Source organism: Hyperolius riggenbachi, chromosome 2 (assembly GCF_040937935.1).
Source record: "Hyperolius riggenbachi isolate aHypRig1 chromosome 2, aHypRig1.pri, whole genome shotgun sequence".
In the NCBI taxonomy this organism is placed as follows: domain Eukaryota; kingdom Metazoa; phylum Chordata; class Amphibia; order Anura; family Hyperoliidae; genus Hyperolius; species Hyperolius riggenbachi.
Window position 1 is genome coordinate 294,327,531 of NC_090647.1, and position 20,863 is coordinate 294,348,393.

Sequence of the window (20,863 nt, forward strand, 5' to 3'; positions counted from 1 at the left end):
TGAGCTGTAGATCTCTGCAGCTCGTCCAGAGTCACCATGGGCCTCTTGACTGCATTTCTGATCAGCGCTCTCCTTGTTCGGCCTGTGAGTTTAGGTGGATGGACTTGTCTTGGTAGGTTTACAGTTGTGCCATACTACTTCCATTTCTGAATGATCGCTTGAACAGTGCTCCGTGGGATGTTCAAGGCTTTGGAAATCTTTTTGTAGCCTAAGCCTGCTTTAAATTTCTCAATAACTTGATCCCTGACCTGTCTTGTGTCTACTTTGGACTTCACGGTGTTGTTGCGCCAAATATTCTCTTAGACAACCTCTGAGGCCGTCACAGAGCAGCTGTATTTGTACTGACATTAGATTACACAGAGATGCACTCTATTTAGTCATTAGCACTTATTAGGCAATGTCTATAGGCTACTGACTGCACTCAGATCAAAGGGGGCCGAATAATTATGCACACACCACTTTGCAGTTATTTATTTGTAAAAAATGTTTGGAATCATGTATGATTTTCGTTCCACTTCTCATGTGTACACCACTTTGTGTTGGTCTTTCATGTGGAATTCCAATAAAATTGATTCATGTTTGTGGCAGTAATATGACAAAATGTGGAAAACGTCAAGGGGGCCGAATACTTTTGCAACCCACTGTATGTACTCTAGTCAGTCAGTCTTATTATTTTGTAGTATTATATATTTGTAATATTATCATATCGTAATATTGTATATTGTCTGTGTACCGACCTTTTGCCTACCTCTTGACCTCGCTCTTGCCTAGCCCTTCTGTACCACTGCCATCTGATATATGTGTGTTACTCGGCCTGTCCCTGACTTTGCTACTGTTTGATCCTCCCAATACGACTGACATCTGACTTATGTGTATGTCCACACAGAGATAAGCGCTACAACCAATAAACCTTCATATGTTGGAGCTGCCCCTTCAATATTTAAAGTATACAATGTTCACAAGAAGGTGGCGCCTACACAACAATAGTAATACTGATGTAATCAAACGTATGAGTCCCGGTCTGTAAAATTATATTCCTGCGGCTTGGTTATCACAAAGCAGTTATATGTCAAACCAGCAGCTTCCTCAGAAACACAATCCACCACCACACCACCAGGAAACAGACTCACCAGATCCTAAGACCTCTACAAAGGTCTAACAGCGCGTTGGGACACTTAGGGCCGTCCCCCACCTCCTCTGGTTATCGCCTGCTTTTACCACCGACAGGGTTTCTCATATGTGCATATCCATCAGTATAAAACAATCCTCAGAGGGAAGAAAAAGCTAACATAGTGTAATACTGTAAAATTTTATGAAAATATAAAAATCAATTGCACTCACAATCCGTGGGCTCCGGCTGCCTTTCTATGTCCTCCCGTGCCGTGGATGGTGCTACGTGCACACTAGCTTCCCCCACCGCCGTTCAGGATGCCTGCCAAACGCTTAAAGAGGATCTGTAACCTCAAAAAATCCCCTGGGGGGTACTCACCTCGGGTGGGGGAAGCCTCCGGATCCTAATGAGGCTTCCCACGCCGTCCTCTGTCCCACGGGGGTCTCGCTGCAGCCCTTCGTGCAACTGTGACGTAATATTTACCTTCCTGGCTCCTGCGCAGGCGCTCTGACGGCTGTCGGCTCCGAACTACACGGAAATACCCGATCGCCGTCGGGTCTGCTCTACTGCGCAGGCGCAAGTTTCCGGCGCCTGCGCAGTAGAGCGGACCCGACTGAGATCGGGTATTTCTGTGTAGTTCGGAGAGGAAAGCAGCCACAGCGCCCCCGCTGGAGCCAGCAAAGGTAAATATTGAAATTACAGTCGGGCCTGTCGCCGGCTGTTCAGAGGGCTGCAGCGAGACCCCCGTGGGACAGAGGACGGCGTGGGAAGCCTCATTAGGATCCGGAGGCTTCCCCCACCCGAGGTGAGTACCCCCCAGGGGATCTTTTTCATGTTACAGAGTCTCTTTAAGAATTGAATTTAAGAATTTGAAGAAAAAATGTTTTTTAACTCTGCAAAATGACATTTTGCTGCGGTACACTTTAATAAATATCAGTTCCGATTTCTGTATACACATTTTTATATTTTACATTTTTGTCCTTTAGTAGTCCCAAATGTTCACTTCCAATGGTTCATATGAATAATCGTTCGTTAACAATCATTTGTCAAATTGTATCATTAGTGGCCACCTTTAGATAGGGGTAAGTTATTGGGTTAGTGTTAGGAGTAGGTAGGGGTAAGTTAATTATGCTTAGATAGCAGTAGGTTAGTGTATTTAGGCTTAGATAGTGGTAGGTTAGGTAATGGGGGATAGTGTTAGGGTTAGCTAGCAGTAGATTAGTGTTAGGATTTGGTAGAGAGAGGGTTAGTGGCAGAGGAAGGTCAGGTAAAGCAATAACAGAATATCAGTAAAATTACAAATACTCTATTTGTATAATTATCCAGTGCCCAATAATAGAATATTGGCATGATTGCCGATAATCTATTTGCGACATTACCTGATGCCCAAATTTTCCTAACGCCCTGTTTTAATGTACGGGATCCGACAGGCTGAGACATCGGGGCCACCACACACTGCCACACAAAAGCTAGATTCTCAGTAGAGGCTGCTCCACTGGAAATCTAGTGTCCATCTAGTGTGTGTATGAAGCTTTAGGCCGGTTTCACACTGCATATCTGCGGTTGTGGTGCAACCCGGGGGCCATACCGCAGCGCAGAAAACACCCTTTGAGGATTTCCGCATTAATACACAGTAATCCCCATCTAGCAGCAGGCCAAGCAGGAAGTGATGCTCAGTTTCTGTAGTCGATGACGTGCACGGCAGTGTATTGCTAAAATACGCTACTGCGCATGTGTGACGCGTGAAACTTGCAGCGGCTGTTTTAAAGTATGTGCGTTGCCAAAGACTTATATGCCTTCCGGTCACCGCAGAGGTCGCACGCTAAGATAGGTTTGCACTTACCTTAGATTAGCTACTTCCACCTTATGTACTGTGATATGCCCCATAGAATTTCATTGCCCTTGCAATAGGCTGCTTTAAAATGCAGCACCACGCCAGTGTGAAAAGCCCGTCAAGTGTACCTGAGCCAAAGCTCGGGTACAAAATGAGATACTTATCTAAGGAGAGGAAAGCCTCAGGATCCTATTGAGGCTTCCCTCGGTATTCTGATGTCTCCTGTCGCTGAGAGGACCTCCCTTCCCTCAGAAGATTAGCACGAGGCATCATCATAAATCATATTGGGGCTGCACAGCTCCTCTTCCTGCAGCGTAGGCATGTGAGCCCGCATGCACTGTAAGCCAGAGCCGCTCATGTACAAGCAGCTCTGTGCTACTGCGCATGCACGGCTGTGCTCGTAACAGAGGAAGAGCACTGCTACCTTCCAGTTGGGGGGCATCAGAATACAGAGGGAAGCCTCAATAGGATCCTGATGCTTCCCTCTCTTCAGGTAAGTATCTGATTTTGATCCCGAGCTTTGGCTCGGGATCACTTTAAGACTTTTAGGGAAACTAACAGTAAACATAATATTTATCCCACATGCTTTTAAAAAAATAAATAAATAACATTCTGTCTTTAGAAGTTATAATAGTGTTTGAGGGCAAAATTTGACTGGTATTCTGCTTAAAGAGAACCTGTACTGAGTAAAATTATTTAAAATAAACACATGAGGTAACTTCAAATGAACATTACATAGTCACCTTGCCATCAGTTCCTCTCAGAAGCTCACCATTTTCTTCTTACAGTGATCCCTTCCAGTTCTGACAACATTTTGTCAGAACTGAAATATATCAGTTGCTGTCAGTTTTATATCAGTTGCTGTCAGTTACAGCTGAGAGGAAAACTGATGTGTCCATGTTTCCCTATGGCTCAAGTGGGCGATGTTACAGTTTAACAGTGTGCTGACCAGGAAGCTGTTAGGGGGTAATAGCCATTTTCAAAATGGAGGACAGAGAATTCCCTTGATCACAGTGGACAAACAGGATGCAGGACAGGAAAAATAGATTGAGGAGTAGACTACAGAGGAGGTAAGTATGACTTGTGTATGTTTATTTTGCATTTTAATGTTCAGTTCAGGTTTTCTTTAAAGTGTACCAGCGCTTTAATATAAAAATGTTTTATACATACCCGGGGCTTCCTTAGCCCCATCTGCTCGGATCGCTCCTATGCCGCTGTTCTCCGCTGTATGCAGCTTCGGGAACCGGGTCCTGTCACTGCTGTCAGTCGGCTCCAGTCTACGCATGAGAAGTGTGCTCTTTGCGTATCTCTCCAGCAGCTGCTGGAGAGATACGTAGAGGGCACACTTGTTCCGTGCGTAGAGTGGAGCCGACTGACAGCAGTGACGGGACCCGGTTTCTGAAGCTGCATACAGCGGAGAACAGCGGTGTGGGAGCGATCCGAGCGGATGGGGCTAAGGAAGCCCCGGGTATGTATAAATCTTTTTTTTTATATTAAAGCTCTGAGTCCCTTTAAACTAGTCATCTAAACATCATAAGCGTAATGTGTGCTGTTTATTCAATCCTGTTTTATAACTGTAGTAACAGTTACAGTTAATCATTAAAAGCAAGTATATTTCCCTATAATCTCTGTGTGGGTTCCTTGTGCGACAACCATCACCCCTGGGTTTAGTAATTGATGCTGTTAATCATTAAAAGCAAGTGTATTTTGCTGTAAACTCTGCGAGAGTGCCAGGGGAAGGAGGAGGACCTGTAACATCAGAAGTCTTCAGGGAGTCTAGCTACATAAAGAAACATGATACATGAATATGTGCAGAGAAAAACATTATAAGGCTAGCAAAAGCACCAGTAAGGGAAAAAAATGAACTTGGAAATACAGTTACTGAGCACTTTACTGTATATCCTTTACTGTACACCTGTATATCTGCTTATTTGTCCAATTATCTAATCAGGCAAGGCAGGGGTCACACTTACCAAAATCGTGTCCGTTTTCTTGCACTGATAAAACGCACGGGAAAACTGTGGGAAAATAATATTGTCAGTGTTGCATTTTCTTGCACACAGCGTGCGATTCCCTATTGCCGACAGTCTACTTGCTGTTGGTCATAAATGAGCAGACACTGCAGATTCATCAGCTGTTTTCTCACGGACTCAAGTGTAACCCCTGCCTCAATCATGTGGCAGCAGTGCAAAGCACAAAAGATGCAGGTCATAAGCTTTTGTTAATGTTCACATCAAACACGAGAATAGATAAAAATGTTAGAGTACTTGAAGTTAAAATAGACAGAGCCTGTAATGACAAGCGCTGTCTGGATGAAATCGGATGGGGGGGTTGCAGAGATAAATACGTACCTGTCCTAACGTCTCTGGGGCAAAGGAGATGCTACTCCCCCCTCCTCGGCAGTGCGGCGGCCATGCTTCAGAAGACTACCAGTCTTTGGAAAGCTCCACTTGCATGCCTGTGGCTCACCCCCAGCTACCAATAAGGCCATGGCTGCTGAGCTGGGGTTTAGCTGTGGCCACACAGGTGGACGTGGCCAGAGCCTTGGTAGTGACTTTGAAAAAAAAATCACCAGGGCCCATTTTGAGAGGGAGGCGGAGCGATCACCTGCCTGGCAGGAAGACTTCAGGACAGGTAAGTATTTAACCCCGCGACCCTCACCCCTTCCCTTAATCCCCCATTATTCAGACAGAACCTGTCATTACAGGCTCTGTCGATTTAGCTTGGTTTTTACTGTCACATGATTGATAGTCCAAAGATATAACAACAAAAGTTGTTTAGGTGATACCTTTAACCCTTTCTGGACCAGCACCCTCTGCCCTCTTAAGGACCAGAGGGTGCTGGTCCAGCAAACCACCGCTTCCGGACGAATCGCCGCAAGTTATCGTCGCTCCCGTCGGACACGCCGCTCTGTCCCCGCCGCAGGCTGCTCTCTCTGCCGTCGCTATGACGGCAGAGCACTGTGCGCCGGTCAGGAGCCGCTTTCATTGGCTCCTGACCCTGTCACTCCATGTAAGCCAATGGGAACGGCTTACATGAATGACAGGGCCAGGAGCCAATGAAAACGGCTCCTGCCCGGCTCACAGTGCTCTGCCGTCATAGAGGCGGCAGGGCACACATTGCGGCGGGGGCAGAGCGGGCCGAGCGGCGGGGACGGGCGGGGGCGCGTGGTCAATGGGACGTAGAGCTTACGTCCGGTCAGGACCGCAGCTCCCCCTGCCCGCCGTAGATTTATACTGTGGCGGTCCGCAGGTAGTTAATGACTAACTGTACAAGATTTCTTTGCAAGCTTTCGAACAGTCAGCATGGAAGATTCAGAACTCGCCTTCTCCTGAAGGTAGCACTGAGCTAGAGAGGTCTCTGATCTGATCAGAACCGTGTCCTTCCACAACCAAGTTGGACCTTTGTGCTGGTAAAAGTTCAATTTCTGGCATACATCAAAGGTCAGCGCAGGTTTAGAAAGTCATTGTATGTAGGGAATGGTAAATTCTTCAAAAAAAGTATAATTTCTGTTTTGATTCCCATTTTATTTTTGCAAACTGTCTTGTTGTGTGTCTTTGTAGTTTTACCATGTTTTTGTAAATATTTTGTATATATTTCTTTCTGCACTGTTCCACTTTTTGGAATATTAAATCTTTATTTAATAAGCCTGACTTCTGATGTACTAGCAGAGCTTGCCTTCCTAGAGAGAGACTGCAGTGTAATTTGTGTTACAAGTTCAGTGTCCGATTGGAAGCTCGGTTTGTACACCGCTACTGTGTGAGAGTTTGTGTGTGTATGGTGTTCCCGTATTTAGGCCTAAGCGCAAAGCTGACCCAAATATGAAAATGCTGGACTGAGTGCAGGCCACTCGACAGCAGAGTGGGAATTGTTGAAGTGTCTAGCGGCAGCTAGTGGTGGCAGAGTGAAGTGTTGTTGAGGGGTGTCAGCCTTGTGTTAGCTTGAATAAGGCTGCTTCCTCTCTCGATCTGGTCAAAACAGAAAACCCCCAGTCAGGAACTGTCTCTGCAGGCTGGCCGTGGGGCCGGTTCCAGACAGTGGGTTCTCAAGGTTTTCTTTATTTTCAAAAGTACTTAAAGAGAAACCATAACCAAGGATTGAATTTTATCCCAATCAGTAGCTGATACCCCCTTTCCCATGAGAAATCTTTACCTTTTTACAAATGGATCATCAGGGGGCTCTGTATGGCTGAAATTGTGATGAAACCCCTCCCACAGTGTGAGGTCAGGACCTAGGTACTGACATCACACTGTGGGAGCCTTTTTGCAATGTGGGAAATAACAGCTGTTTCCAACTGCTAAAAAAGCAAGCAGCATCTTCTTACACTGACATCACCGGCTAGCAGTAAAAAATGTCACCATGTGATAAATGTCAGAATGTAAATCAGGGAGAGGAAAGATTTTACAATGGGCAAACACTGACTAAATCATTTATACATAATTATTGTACAAATTAAGCACTTTTGTTCATTACGTCATTTTCACTGAAGTTCCTCTTTAATAAATGGCAGTTGCTCCATTTTACAGCCAAAAAAGTGTACAGTGAGCAGGGAGACTGGCCAGGATCTTTATATAAATCTTTTTCAGGGAGTGTCTTTATAAAGAATAAAGGCCATGCTGAGAATCCCCATGGAGAGATGGACTAGCCCAAAACCGATGGACGCTCGGTAATGGGCAGGGCCAGGCGGCGGTGAGTCTCTCCTCCTTCTTTCACGCAACCAATTTGTAATTGTAATTAATGCACTATATATATGTCTATGTTTGCTACGGGGCATTTAATCTCTGAGGAAGCGAGCGCTAAGCTTGCGAAACGGCTGTCAGACTTAGCCCTACTGTGTATTTGGTCGGGTGGAGATGAAATAAACGAGTGGATTTTGCAACACCTCTGGTGCCCGGATTCTCTCTTTCTATTGAAGCTACGATTACGCTGTTTACATTTTAAGATTTTTCAGGACAGTGGTCCTTTAAAAATACTCCTTTAATGAATATGTTTTGTATTTTAAGACTGCCATTTGCTACTTACTTAACACTAGCACCATATAAGTGCACCATAAAATGACAAAGTTTACCTTTTCGCCAAGGTTTTTTAGGCCTCTTTCACAGTAGGACGTTGCGGTTTGATGCAACATTAAAGTCGCATTGCAAATTACAGCGCAATGCCCCAAAAAAGTCGCAACGCAACTTAATGCCCCTTTAAGATCACATACAGTAGAGCATACAGGCAATAAAAAGTATGTTTCCAAGTCATTACTGAGCATGTGCAAACAGTCCAATGCAGCTAATAACGTGTATAATGCACTGCATGCAGTACTTTCACTTTACATTCCGTCGTTAGTCACCAACGCAACTTGTGCAATGTGAATGGGGCATTGATTTTTCATTGCAGTGAGTTATTCTGTGTTAAATGTTGTTTTAACGTGCAACTTTAATGTCGCACTGTGAAAGAGGCCTTACACATTACAAAAACTTAGTTAACTTGCTTAGAAATGTCAAAAGGGGCATCATCTTAAAAATGCTAAATTTCTCACAGTATTGAAGTAGAGCACACCCATTACACACACACTACTCAGCCGTAGCAGTCACACAAGGGGTAGTCTGCAGTAAGTGAACCAACAAGTAGGACAACAATACACCTCCTTGTATTAACCTGCTGGGCGGTCTGGACGAGCTCAGCTCGTCCAGTACCGCCGGAGCCTGCCGCTCAGGCCCTGCTGGGCCGATTTGGCTCAAATAAAAAGCAGCACACGCAGCCGGCACTTTGCCAGCCGCGTGTGCTGCCTGATCGCCGCCGCTCTGCGGCAATCCGCCGCGAGCAGCGGCGAAAGAGGGTCCCCCCAGCCGCCTGAGCCCAGCGTAGCCGGAACAAAAAGTTCCGGCCAGCGCTAAGGGCTGGATCGGAGGCGGCTGACGTCGATGACGTCACTCCGCTCGTCGCTATGGCGACGATGTAAGCAAAACAAGGAAGGCTGCTCATTGCGGCCTTCCTTGTTTATTCTGGGCGCCGGAGGCGATCGGAAGAACGCCTCCGGAGCGCCCTCTAGTGGGCTTTCATGCAGCCAACTTTTAGTTGGCTGCATGAAATAGTTTTTTTTTTTATTAAAAAAAAACCCTCCCGCAGCCTCCCTGGCGATCTTAATAGAACGCCAGGCAGGTTAAACTGAAGAATTGATCACTAATAATCCTTCTTAAAGTAACCTTAATACCCAACCAGGTAATAGAAACAGAGCATGTAATGAAAAACTACATAATCCTAGGTCATCTACAATAAAAACTACGTCTGAATTTCCTGCTGTTCCAGGGGCTGGAGCAGGTGTAATAAAGCAAAGTGGAATCAAGAGCTGAGCTGCTATGCTTGCCTACACATCATCAAAGTCCTCCATTACATTACTGGACCAATGATGCTCCAAACTGCAGCTGCAGTGATAAGACCTAAAAGATATGACAATTATACTGTATTCATTCTCTTATGCATCACCTCTCTTTAAAGTGGTATCACATTCTTTTTTCAAATAAGAAGCAAACCCCTCAGTTCAGATCCTTTTATGTCATATATCAAAAACCTTATTTCAGATTTGTCACTTTAGTTATATCTGCAGAGATAGCCATATCTCTACCACAGTCTTGTTGGCTATGCAATGTGTGAGATTGCTGATTACTTCAGATGATGAATCCATTTGTAATGCTTCCTTCTTTCTCAGAAATTGAGTAAGATGAAATGGGGCCCAAGGCAAGATGGCAGTTTTTGTCCACTGTTGATGGTCACCTGGATTTTTTAAAATAAGATTTGGTGGGGGCTAGCATCCAGCAGGCTCCTAGACTCTCTCCAGGCCCTAGGCAACTGTCTAGAATTGCTTTGTGGATGATCCGTAAGGGAGCTATGGAGTCAAAAGCGGCTGTGGTGTTCTGCTTATATTTAAGGACCATGGTCTAAAGGTGGCCACACACCATACAGTTTTTAAATATCTTTTCAATTCAAGAATAGCAATCAAATTTTCTAACTGATTGTAACATTTCAAAAATCTGACCAATGTACCACACACATATGTTCAATTTTTCCTAAATTATGAGAAAATTGCTTGGGTGTATATATTAATAAATTGACCACACATCTACCACACACCATTCAATTTTCATAAAAATTGTTTAGAAAAAATCCATTATTCCTGATCAACTTTTCTCGAATAAAAATTTCTTGCCCGAATAAAAAAAAAAAAGCTTTTGATTTTTCAGGGAAATCTGATCTTTTTTTATCGAATTGCTGTAAAATAGGATCATTTTATTGTATCGTGTGTCGCCACCTTAAGACCAAGGTCCATCAAGATTAAGGTTGTTCTAAGATGGGTTAGAGACTAAAATAAAGCTTGCAGTTGGATTAATAAGATCGATGTTAGGTAAGATTTCTGCTAAAATCTTGTCTAATATCTAATGCGAAAGTGTAGTAGCAAGAAGAGTTTTTTTTCTGAATTCAGCCGATGGGCAGGTCAATTAGGTGTGTGATCCACGTCACTCACAAAACAGGAGAACAATATTGTCAGACTACATTTCTCAGAATCTCTACATTCCTGTAGAAAGGTTGATATTTTCCTGGGACATCTTTAGTCCGTTGTAAGTTGTTTTTAATTAATGCATGTTATGTGTAGCCCCTTGAATTTCAAAAAGGATGTTCTCACCTGTGGTGACATGGAGACATGTGGGGCAGATCCTTGTAGGGTGTTCAATTACAGGAGCAAGGATTTATGGTGCTAACCAAATGGCCCAAATTCAGAATAATCAGAAGTGCATCCCTTCTTCAGATTATGAGTACAGGGGTGAGAGTGTAAAAGGTATGAGTCGATAAAAACACACATGTTGTTGTAATGTTATATTCTGAAATATTTTAGATTCTTCTTTAGGATCTTAGTCCTCTCCAGTATTCTTGATTGCAATATGGCACCTGTCTTGTTTATGATAGTCTTTGCTGCACATTGCTTGTAGCCTTGGTGTTGCATAATGAGGTTCTGTGGGGAGATTTACCCTTTTCAAGCTCCTCCACTGAAGTTACAGCTTGCTGCCAGCTACGATGTAACGTTTGCGGGTTTCTGGTCAGCGCACAAGATGCGCACTGACACAGCCGAAATCCTCCACAAGCGTATAATTAGATAGTACCCAGCTTGGATGCAATGCACCAGTAGAGGGCTATTCCCACCGGCAGATGGAGCTGTGGAGTGCAGGCGAGCACAGCCTCTGCACGGCCACAGATGCCTGATGGGAATTGTACGAATAAAGGCAAAGCAGGGCACGATAGCCCTCAAAGAGAGAGAGCACAGAGACAGACTAAATGTGTGTTCCCCAATCTAGTCGCCACCCAGCGACGGTGAACACACATCTGCAGAAACAAAGCGGGAACACAATCGCAGGAGAGAGGCGATTGCCAGAAGTGACACAAGGCCGAACAGAACAGAGCACGAGAGTAGCAAAGGCACAGCAAACAACAATCAGAAGATAAAGAAAATAACAAACGCTAGCTAAACGCGAACACCGCACTCATTCGCAACAGCGAACGCGTTTAAGCATGATATATATAATATAAAATTGTTTAAGTTTTGAAGGGCAAAAAACTTGTGGTAAGGAAGTGGTTAAAGGGGCACTATGGCAAAAAATTGTAAAATTTAAAATATGTGCAAACATAAACAAATAAGAATTCCTTTTTTTCCAGCGTAAAATGAGCCATACATTACGTTTGCTATGTTGCTGTCACTTACAGTTGGTAGTAGAAATCTGACAGAAGCGACAGGTTTGGGACTAGTCAATCTCTTCATGGGGGATTCTCAGCAAGGCTGTCTATGTTTACACATACTGTATATTCTGGCGTATAAGATTACTTTTTAACACTTAAAAATCTATTGAAAAGTCGGGTCGTCTTGGTGTCTTTTAATGCCGGGTGATACGCCCTATCCTGTTACCGCCTCTCAGACCTCGCTGCTGAGGACTGTAATGAAGCGGCGCAGGCGCATATGTGCGAGATCTGAGAGGCAGAGAAGAAGGTAAGTAGGATACAAGGGTGGGCCAGAAGGATGAAAGAGGCGTGTTTATAGGCACAGTGCTATCTGTTCTTCCATACCTCTGTGATAAAACAGGGAGAGCTGACCAATCCGCTTAGGGAGAGTTGACCAATCCAACCAGTCGATCACCTATATACGGTTATATACTGGGTACCACATACAGTATAGCACCAGTATATGATGTTTTTTTACATTTTTATTTGGTGTGCGTTGGAAGAGGGGTAGTCTTATACGGCGAGTATATACCAAACTCTATATTTTAACTGGAAAAGTTGGGGGGTCGTCTTATATGCCGGAATATACAGTATTTTACATTTTAAATTTTTTTTTTGCCATAGTGCCCCTTTAAGCAAGACGGAAGACAACAACAAAGGGAGAAGCCAGCTGCAGCAGGTGGGGAGTTGTACTTGCATCACGCCAGAGGTAACCTCATATTGTTCTTTTGAATTTTTCAGGCATTAAAGTGCGATTTCCATCCGTAATATGTGCACAGGGCACCACAGCCTATGGCAGGTAACTTATTAATTGTAACAAAACAAAGTTTACCTGTTTAAAACTGATGAGTTCCAATATAGTTCTCCCATAAAAAACACCTTGCAAAGTAGTAAAAATCGCGATTGCGAGCATCACAATTTTCAGTATGGCCTTATCCTTTTGTAGTTACTGGACTTCTCTGTTTATAACATAAATATAATCTAAGCATCATTATATTGTTACTTTGATTGGCTCTACGCAGTTTGGGATTTTTTTTCAGTGGCATGTACAGTTTTAATGAACTCAATGGAACTAGTACTTTGTTTATTTTCCTTTTATTAAAGGACACCTGAAGTGAGAGGCATATGGAGGCTGCCATATTTATTTCCTTTTAAACAATGTAGATTGCTGGGCTGTCCTACTAATCCTCTGCCTCTAATACTTAGCCATATACCCTGAACAAGCATGCAGATCAGATGTTTCTGACTGAAGTCTGACTGGATTATCCACATGCTTTTTTCAGGTGCGTGATTCACACTACTGATGCCAGAAACATTAGCAGGACTGCCAGGCAACTGGTATTGTTGAAATGGATATAAATATGGCAGCCTCTAAAATCCCTCTCACTTCAGGTGTCCTTTAAATAAACTGTTACAAAATAAAAGCAAAGGTAAACGCAGAAGAAGTTGTTTAAGAAAAAAAAAATTAGATGTAAGGGCCATAGTACATAAGTGGACGATAATCTGGCATTCCTGTACAGTTCATTTCAGACTGGCCAAAAGGTTGGCCACAGGTCATATACATCCAATAAGATTCAATCTTGCTGTACCCGCTTTAGTAAAAACTGAATTTTGATTGGTTACTTATCTACTAGATATTACATTTTGCATCTTGCGTAATGTTTTGAGCATCACTGTACTGTTTAGTTACTCTTCCAATCTATAGCTTTGCTTTTTAAATATGCTGGGCTTATGCTTCACTCTTAAATTCTTCCTAAAACGTCACATCTAGACAGTTGCTGACAAAATATGTTGGCAAACTGATAGTCCCCTGGCCTGTGAAAGATAAGCAACCTCGTCATTTGGTCAACACCCATCACTGCTTGCCTTCCCCCATTTCCTTGTTTGTGCCAAGCAAGGAACAGCATTTTATTTTTACTTCAAAATATAAAATGCCACCAAAATATTCTGCTAGTCTCCGAGGATTTCTGCCATGGGTGCTTATTTTACTGCAATCAGCATTTATATTAGTCTTTTTTTTCTTGTTTTACCATAATTACTTTACTGAGAGTCACTTTCAGTGGTACACAGGTAAGAGACTTTATTTATGATGCACAAAAAAACATTACTTAACTATAGTCTTAATTTGTATTGTCTAAAATAGAAATGTGTCTTAAAACAGAAGGTATTTGAGATTATTCTGGTTGGAGTGAGCATATGAGGTCACCATGAGCTTGCTGGGTAATCTGTAACTTCGTATGGTTTATTGACTTATCTAAGCATTTCTTCATTCATTCCTAATGGCATTTAAGTTTTACATGTGTTTTGCATCGTTTTCATAAATTGTTGGGGTATATGTGAAAATAAGCCTGTTGGTTCATATGCCTCCCATTGCTTGCTCGGGAAGTTCTTTTATATGAATGATTATGATACTACTTAAGGTTGTGACTCTACCCAGAACTGAGGGAACAGTCGATACTAGGAAGTTTGAATCATCTCTGGCTGCTTGTACCCCAGGATGACTGCACTCTTCAGCAATGACACCTGTGAGTCTATATATTACTATAAATAATGTATTAGGAGCACTATACTCTCCTAGCTGTAACAAGAGTAAATGTTTGAGATAGTAGGGTTCCCATCAGTCTATTTTCAGCTGCTTTGGTATGTGGGCGCTGTGCAGACATTACAGAATATTTGTCAGGGAGATAATTGATCATTTATAGACTAGAATACTTTGTGCAGACACTGTTGTCCATTCTATTTAATCCTACTGTATAAAGGCCTCTTTCCCACCTTCGCGGTTCGGGAAACCCAGGTGACCATTGCAAAATATGTCACTTGCGTCGCTATGCGATTCTCGCTAATGCAGTTGGCAACCATGCGTTGCGATTCTGCGGTAAATCAAAAATAGAAACACCAGACAGTGCAGTCTATGTACTTCTGATTGCCCGGTAGATAGCACCGTGTCTTCAAATGTGCAAGTGGGAAATTGGGCCTAGAGATATGCTACATGTATGCTAAAATTACAGAATTAGTCATTTATGGTTTGTGTATTTTTTTTCTTTTACTCTTGCTTATATGCTGCATTAAAAAGTACTAGTTCCTGTGAAGACTTCTTGTAATGGCCTAAGTTTGAATTAAAGTTCTGAAAGTATTTTACACCTGCTGTTGTGATAAAGGCTTGCCCAAATTAGACAGGAAATAAGGTCACTGTTATGAATCATTCCAAAGCATTTTTTAAAAGTAGAAAGAAGGTGCAAATGAGTAAATTGAAGCATGCTTTAAAATGCATGTAAAGGCGGTGGAAGACATTTAGAAATATTTTTGATGCCCAAGCTAGAACAAGCCCTTTTAATGACCACCATTTTTTATGCTGAGGTGTGAGCAGACCCTCAGTGATAATCAGTTGTACCATACTGTAACTGAGCCATGCTTTTGACTTTGCAGATAAGTCTTAAGGTGCCCATTAACAGTACAATTTTTTCATCAGATGCACTCTTTTGACTCACTTTTTATGATCGAAAGTAGTTGGAAGCTAATTCTTGATTGTTCCCATGAACAGGTTGATTAGGGCATTTTCTCTCTTCAGACAGGATTGTAAAATCCAACTTTCAGTTAAACGGAACTTTCAGTTCCAATCGACCAAAGAATCATTTTACATTGATTTTCACCAAATACTCACTGTTTTCTGTACAATTTGATCGTAAACATTGTGTCAGAAGATTGCATTACATGAAAATATTGTACCATTAATGGGCACCTTAAGGTGCCCATACATCAGACGATTTATGGGCAGATCGACTAAAAGACAAATCTCTATCTGACCGAATCTGCCTGCCCATACACCAGCAGATCGATTCCCATCGCATCCGCCACCTCTGTTACTGCTCCCCTAATGTGAATGTGCTACCCGCCCATGCATTTAATGCTTTACCTGTCTGCTGTCTCCTGCCGTGGTCCCCATGCATCTTCCGAGATTAAGCACGTGACGTGTGTGTGACATCACACATGCGCTGCATGCTTTATGGAAGCCCAGCGGCAATGCAGAAGATGAATGGGGACCACGGCAGGAGACGGCAGACAGGTAAAGTATTCAATGCACAGGCAGGTGGCACATTCACATTAGGGGAAACAGCACCGGGGATTCTGTCACATTCGTTGCTTGTCCTGATATCACACACCGTTACTGCCGCGCATCTGATCGACCACGTCGGCCAGATATTTTGCAGCATGTCCGATCGATACATTTGACCAATTTTAATACCAAAATTGGTCGAATCATTGATCGGGCATTCTTGTGGCAGTACTGATTTGCATCCGATTCAATGATAATTATCAAATTGGATGCTTGATCGGCTGCCAAATCGAGTGGTGTATGGGCACCTTTAGAAGCTGTCAATCAAGCAATCTGGCTGTACTTTCTAGATATACTCATTCAATTAGCATGAAAAGGACAGCAGAATAAAGAGAGAGTTTGAGGGATGTTTCCAGCTAACAACTTTTCAATGGCAAAAAAATATTCTAACACTGATAAGGATTAAAATTGTGGGCTGGAAGTCAAAATCAATCAGTTTTGTCCCAATTTAACATCTCACTACTTAATATAACTTAAAGTGTACCTGAAGCCCAAAAAAGAAAAACATTTATACTTGGATACTTACCTCAGTAGTGGGAAGCTAACACATCTGTACTGGTTATGCATACAGTGGGTTGCAAAAGTATTCGGCCCCCTTGAAGTTTTCCACATTTTGTCATACTGTTCAAGCGATCATTCAGAAATGGAAGGAGTATGGCACAACTGTAAACCTACCAAGACAAGGCCATCCACCTAAACTCACAGGCCAAACAAGGAAAGCGCTGATCAGAAATGCAGTCAAGAGGCCCATGGTGACTCTGGACGAGCTGCAGAGATCTACAGCTCAGGTGGGAGATTCTGTCCATAGGACAACTATTAGTCATGCACTGTACAAAGTTGGCCTTTATGGAAGAGTGGCAAGAAGAAAGGCATTGTTAACAGAAAGCATAAGAAGTCCCGTTTGCAGTTTGCCACAAGCCATGTGGGGGACACAGCAACCATGTGGAAGAAGGTGCTCTGGTCAGATGAGACCAAAATGGAACTTTTTGGCCAAAATGCAAAACGCTATGTGTGGCAGAAAACTAACACTGCACATCACTCTAAACACACCATCCCCACTGTCAAATATGGTGGTGGCAGCATCATGCTCGGGGGGTGCATCTCTTCAGCAGGGACAGGGAAGCTGGTCAGAGTTGATGGGAAGATGGATGGAGCCAAATACAGGGCAAACTTGGAAGAAAACCTCTTGGAGACTGCAAAAGACTTGAGACTGGGGCGGAGGTTCACCTTCCAGCAGGACAATGGCCTCAATTCACTAAGATCATGCTGGAGATAATAAGGCAAGAGAAAACTTACCTCCACACAGTGAGAGAGTAATCTTATCTCTTCATTCCTTAAGTTACTGTCACAGGAGCCCTAGTGGCTGACCGCACTTAGCCTTCTAAACGGTGCCAGCGCACAGATCGTGCGAACTCTGGTCGCAGTCAATGCGCAGGAACCGTTAAGAATTGGCCGCAGACAACTCAGAAGGGAGCCTGTGAGACACGGGTGATTACAACTTCACCCACTGGTTCAGAGTAAACTGCCACCACCGCGGTTACCATGGGACCGTGGAGCCCACTAACTGACTAGTCCTGCGAATAAAACGGTTAAACACACAATATTCTGTCTAGCCAACAACAAACAAACAGTAGCGTATCTTCAGAGACCCGGGATCAGTTCTGTGTGTGCTGATAAGCAGGGTAGCGGACAGTGAATGACTTGGAGAAAGTCGTTTATTCACGCAATATAAATAATTAATATATACAGACAATTATTAAAATCACAATTATTAAGACAGTAATAGCCAGTATGAAATAAAAAGGGAGAAAATACTTATGGTTTGTGGAAATATGTCCTTGTGGGAAAATCATAAAGTTCTTGGTTTCAATCAGAGTTCCGCAGAATTCTTTGTTCCAGATTCCAGAAGAGATGGCCAATCAAGATGGCCGCCCGCACATGTGTCCTTTGTCTCAGGGCTTCATTCAAAGTTCAGCACAATGGCCACCAGCCCTATGTCCTCTGAGCTGGCAGCAGGATGTTCTCATATGGATGGAATGGGAGGACTTCCTTCCCAGGCAGCTCATTCACTTTTAATGGAGCTGAGATCAGAGGCGGGCTTCCAGAGTCGGCCCCCAGGCTGGACTATGGTAATCACATCTGGGCAGGGGTTTAGCAACCTCATAATCCTGACATGTTCCCTAGGCAGACCTGCGCGGCCGGCACACAAATAATAATTACATATTCTCGATCCCCAGAACCTACCGATTAATATGATATCAAACTTGGGCATGTTTGCATGCCCGGCTAAAAAACGGTGGAATTCCCCGAGTTCTGATTCTGCCAGTGGCCCCAATTTAATATCAAAATACTCACAAGATCCGGACCAGCAGAAGGATATAACTCCCACAGCTCTCCGATGTATGATACTTCTAAAACATGCATAAAGATCATAACTCTATGTTTCCCTATCCTGGCTGAATGGTTCCGCTAAGTCTGCCCCCTGCTGGGATTAGCTTCCTTGGCTCTGAAAAGACTCCTAGTTTGTTAATTAACATCTGAGTGTTACCCCTCTGGCTTCATTAGCAAGTCACAGGGCACAGGCTTCATGAAAAGAACTCTGCTAATTACTCCCCTGAAGACAGCAGAGACTCCCCAGGCTGGACTGCCTGGTGTCCACAGACACGAGATTCTGATTGGGGCAGCGCAACGACAACCGAGGCAGGAAGTCGATTGCGGCTGCGTTTTCTGCGCACTGACGGCTCGTCCGTCACACCTCCCCTTTCCGATGCTGTGTAGGGGGTTGTCACCAAGACATCCTCCGTAGCAGCCATTGGCGCTGTTGGGTCTAGTTCCCCCTGACACCGGGACAGCCCATCAGCGTGTTGGTGTCGGCTGCCGGGACGGCGGGGAACCCCATTGGCGCCTGCGGCTCGGTTCACCTGGACAGGTCGCTGTCCGCTACCCTCAGGGTTAACCCGACATGGACCGTTCTGGACAGGGCGTTTGCGCCACTGCAGTCGGACGTGGTGTCTGCCGGGACTGCTGACAACGGGCAGTGGGTTGGTTAGGTCAACAGCCAGCCCACGCAGGGTTCCCCTGCTAAGTGGCTGTGGACCTAAGGGAACCCCGCGGGAATCCCTGGACCTTCCCAGCTCCTGACAGACGGCACATGCTCTGCAGTAGTTTGCTACATCCCTGTTCATCCGGGGCCAATAAAACTGTTTCCGAATACCGGCAAGTGTCTTGCGGACACCTGAGTGTCCTGTCAGAGGATTACCATGTGCAGATTTCAGCACATGTCCCCTGAACGCACTCGGGACCACAAGCCATTTGGTATTCGCATGTGATATACCGGTAGGGGGCTGTACAGACTCGCTGTACAGTCTCCCACCTTCCCAGTACACCTTGAAAGCAGCCCCGTCTGCGAGGGGCTCAGCGGCTTGCTGCCTGAGCACCTCCAGGCTTGGGTCACTTTGTAGTGCGGCTGAGAATACGGCGCTGTCAGTTTCAGCCAACTGGCTCATGTCACACGAGGCCAGCGGCTGAAAGGTCTCATCCCTGCGGTCAGAGGAGGGGGAGGAGGCCGGAACCCCCTCCAACTGTTCTGAGCTCGGGTTCTGAGCAGTGCAGCTGCGCGGTACTGCTAGCACAGGTACACTGTCAGAATGGCACAGACGGACATTACTCAAATCATCATTGCATGCAGTAATGACATTGACAGGTATAGACATTTTTTCATTACAGACAGGCTGTACAGTAAACTCAGGTACAGTTACAGCATCATCACAACAGACAGTCTGTACATCAAACTCAGGTGCCTTTGCAGCAGGCACTATTGAACTTGGTACCCTTGAACTGGGCACATTCAACCCACCTCCCCCTGGTGCTCCCCCAAGTGTATAAAGTACCTGGTGGTGGGTGGAGAGTCCGTCTCCTTCCGTGAGCGACAAGGCGGTCGTGGCAGGTTCATAGTAGGACACAAGCTTGCCCAAATCAGTCCCCAGCAACACAGGGACTGGGAGATCCTTCATAACCCCAACAACCCTTTCTTGGATTCCTCCCACTCCCCAATCCAGCTTCACTGTCGCATGGGCTATGTGAAAAAGGGTGCCCTCTGCTCCAGTAAGGGCAAGGGATCGGCTGGAGCTGATGCTCTCCTTTGGCACAAGGTGTGAGTGAACTAACGTGATGTCAGCTTCGGTGTCTCGGAATCCGGTGACAACTTTGCCGTTCACTCTAACAAGTTGCTGCTGGTCGGTTCGGTCGCGGATTTCCTTTCCGCGTGCAAACAGGACAAAATCTGATGATCCAGGCTGTGGTTCGCTGGCGGGTTGCCTCTGCTGTGGGTGAGGTACAGGTGATGCAGATGATCCAGGTGCTGGTGGTGTCTGTCTCCGCTCCGGACAGTCGAATTTCATGTGTCCGGGCTGGCGGCAGTAGTGACAGGTGACCTCTCCAGGCGCTGCAGGCCTGGGTGCAGCAGCTGCGCTGGGTGGCCTCTGTGGCGGACGGCTCACAGGGGCTGGAGGGTCTGCCGAGGTATTGGGCTGACCTCCTCTCCAGCTGGATGGGACAGTTCTGCGTGTATCAGCCACCCGGGTAGTTGCAAAAGTCTCAGCAAGGTCTGCAGCGACAGTGGCTGAAGCCGGCCTGCGTTCTAGCACAAACTGGCGTACATCAGCAGGGCAAATGTTCAGAAATTGTTCGAGGACTATCAAGTCCTCCAGGACGCCATAAGACCCTTTGGTGAGGCCTAGAGTCCACTGCCGTAGTGTGGTGAGCAAGCTGCTGGCCACATCTCGGTACGAATCAGAAGACTTTTTCTGCCAGGCCCTGAACTTTTTCCGATAGGCTTCTGGCGTCAGCTGGTACTTAGTAATGATAGCGTCTTTTATAGCAGCATAATCATTATCCTTCTCCGCAGGCAATTCTGCTAAGGCATCAAGCGCTTTGTAGCGCAGCAAAGGTGTCAGATGTCTGGCCCACTGGTCTTGGGACAGACGATACTGACGGCACGCTTTTTCAAAAGACCGCAAAAACAAGTCAATGTCTGTGTCTTTTTCAATAT

The 20,863-nt window shown here is 44.8% G+C and overlaps 1 protein-coding gene across 5 annotated transcripts in view; it reads left to right on the plus strand.

Moving 5' to 3' along the window:
• The window catches only part of LOC137544351 (RH-like protein), a 107,756-nt gene that overhangs the window by 32,543 nt on the left and 54,350 nt on the right, over positions 1 to 20,863 (plus strand). Inside the window, exons 1-2 of one of the 5 annotated variants that reach the window (XM_068265418.1) lie at positions 6,307 to 6,357; positions 12,441 to 12,498. The exons of 1 other annotated variant lie outside the window; for it this stretch is intronic. In XM_068265418.1, the coding sequence (XP_068121519.1) occupies positions 12,492 to 12,498 (7 nt within the window). In that variant the 5' untranslated portion in view covers positions 6,307 to 6,357; positions 12,441 to 12,491. Of the gene's footprint in view, positions 1 to 6,306; positions 6,358 to 12,345; positions 12,409 to 12,440; positions 12,499 to 13,593; positions 13,770 to 20,863 lie in introns of those variants that run through there. 3 more of the 5 variants (XM_068265417.1, XM_068265419.1, XM_068265416.1) reach the window with 3 other exon arrangements.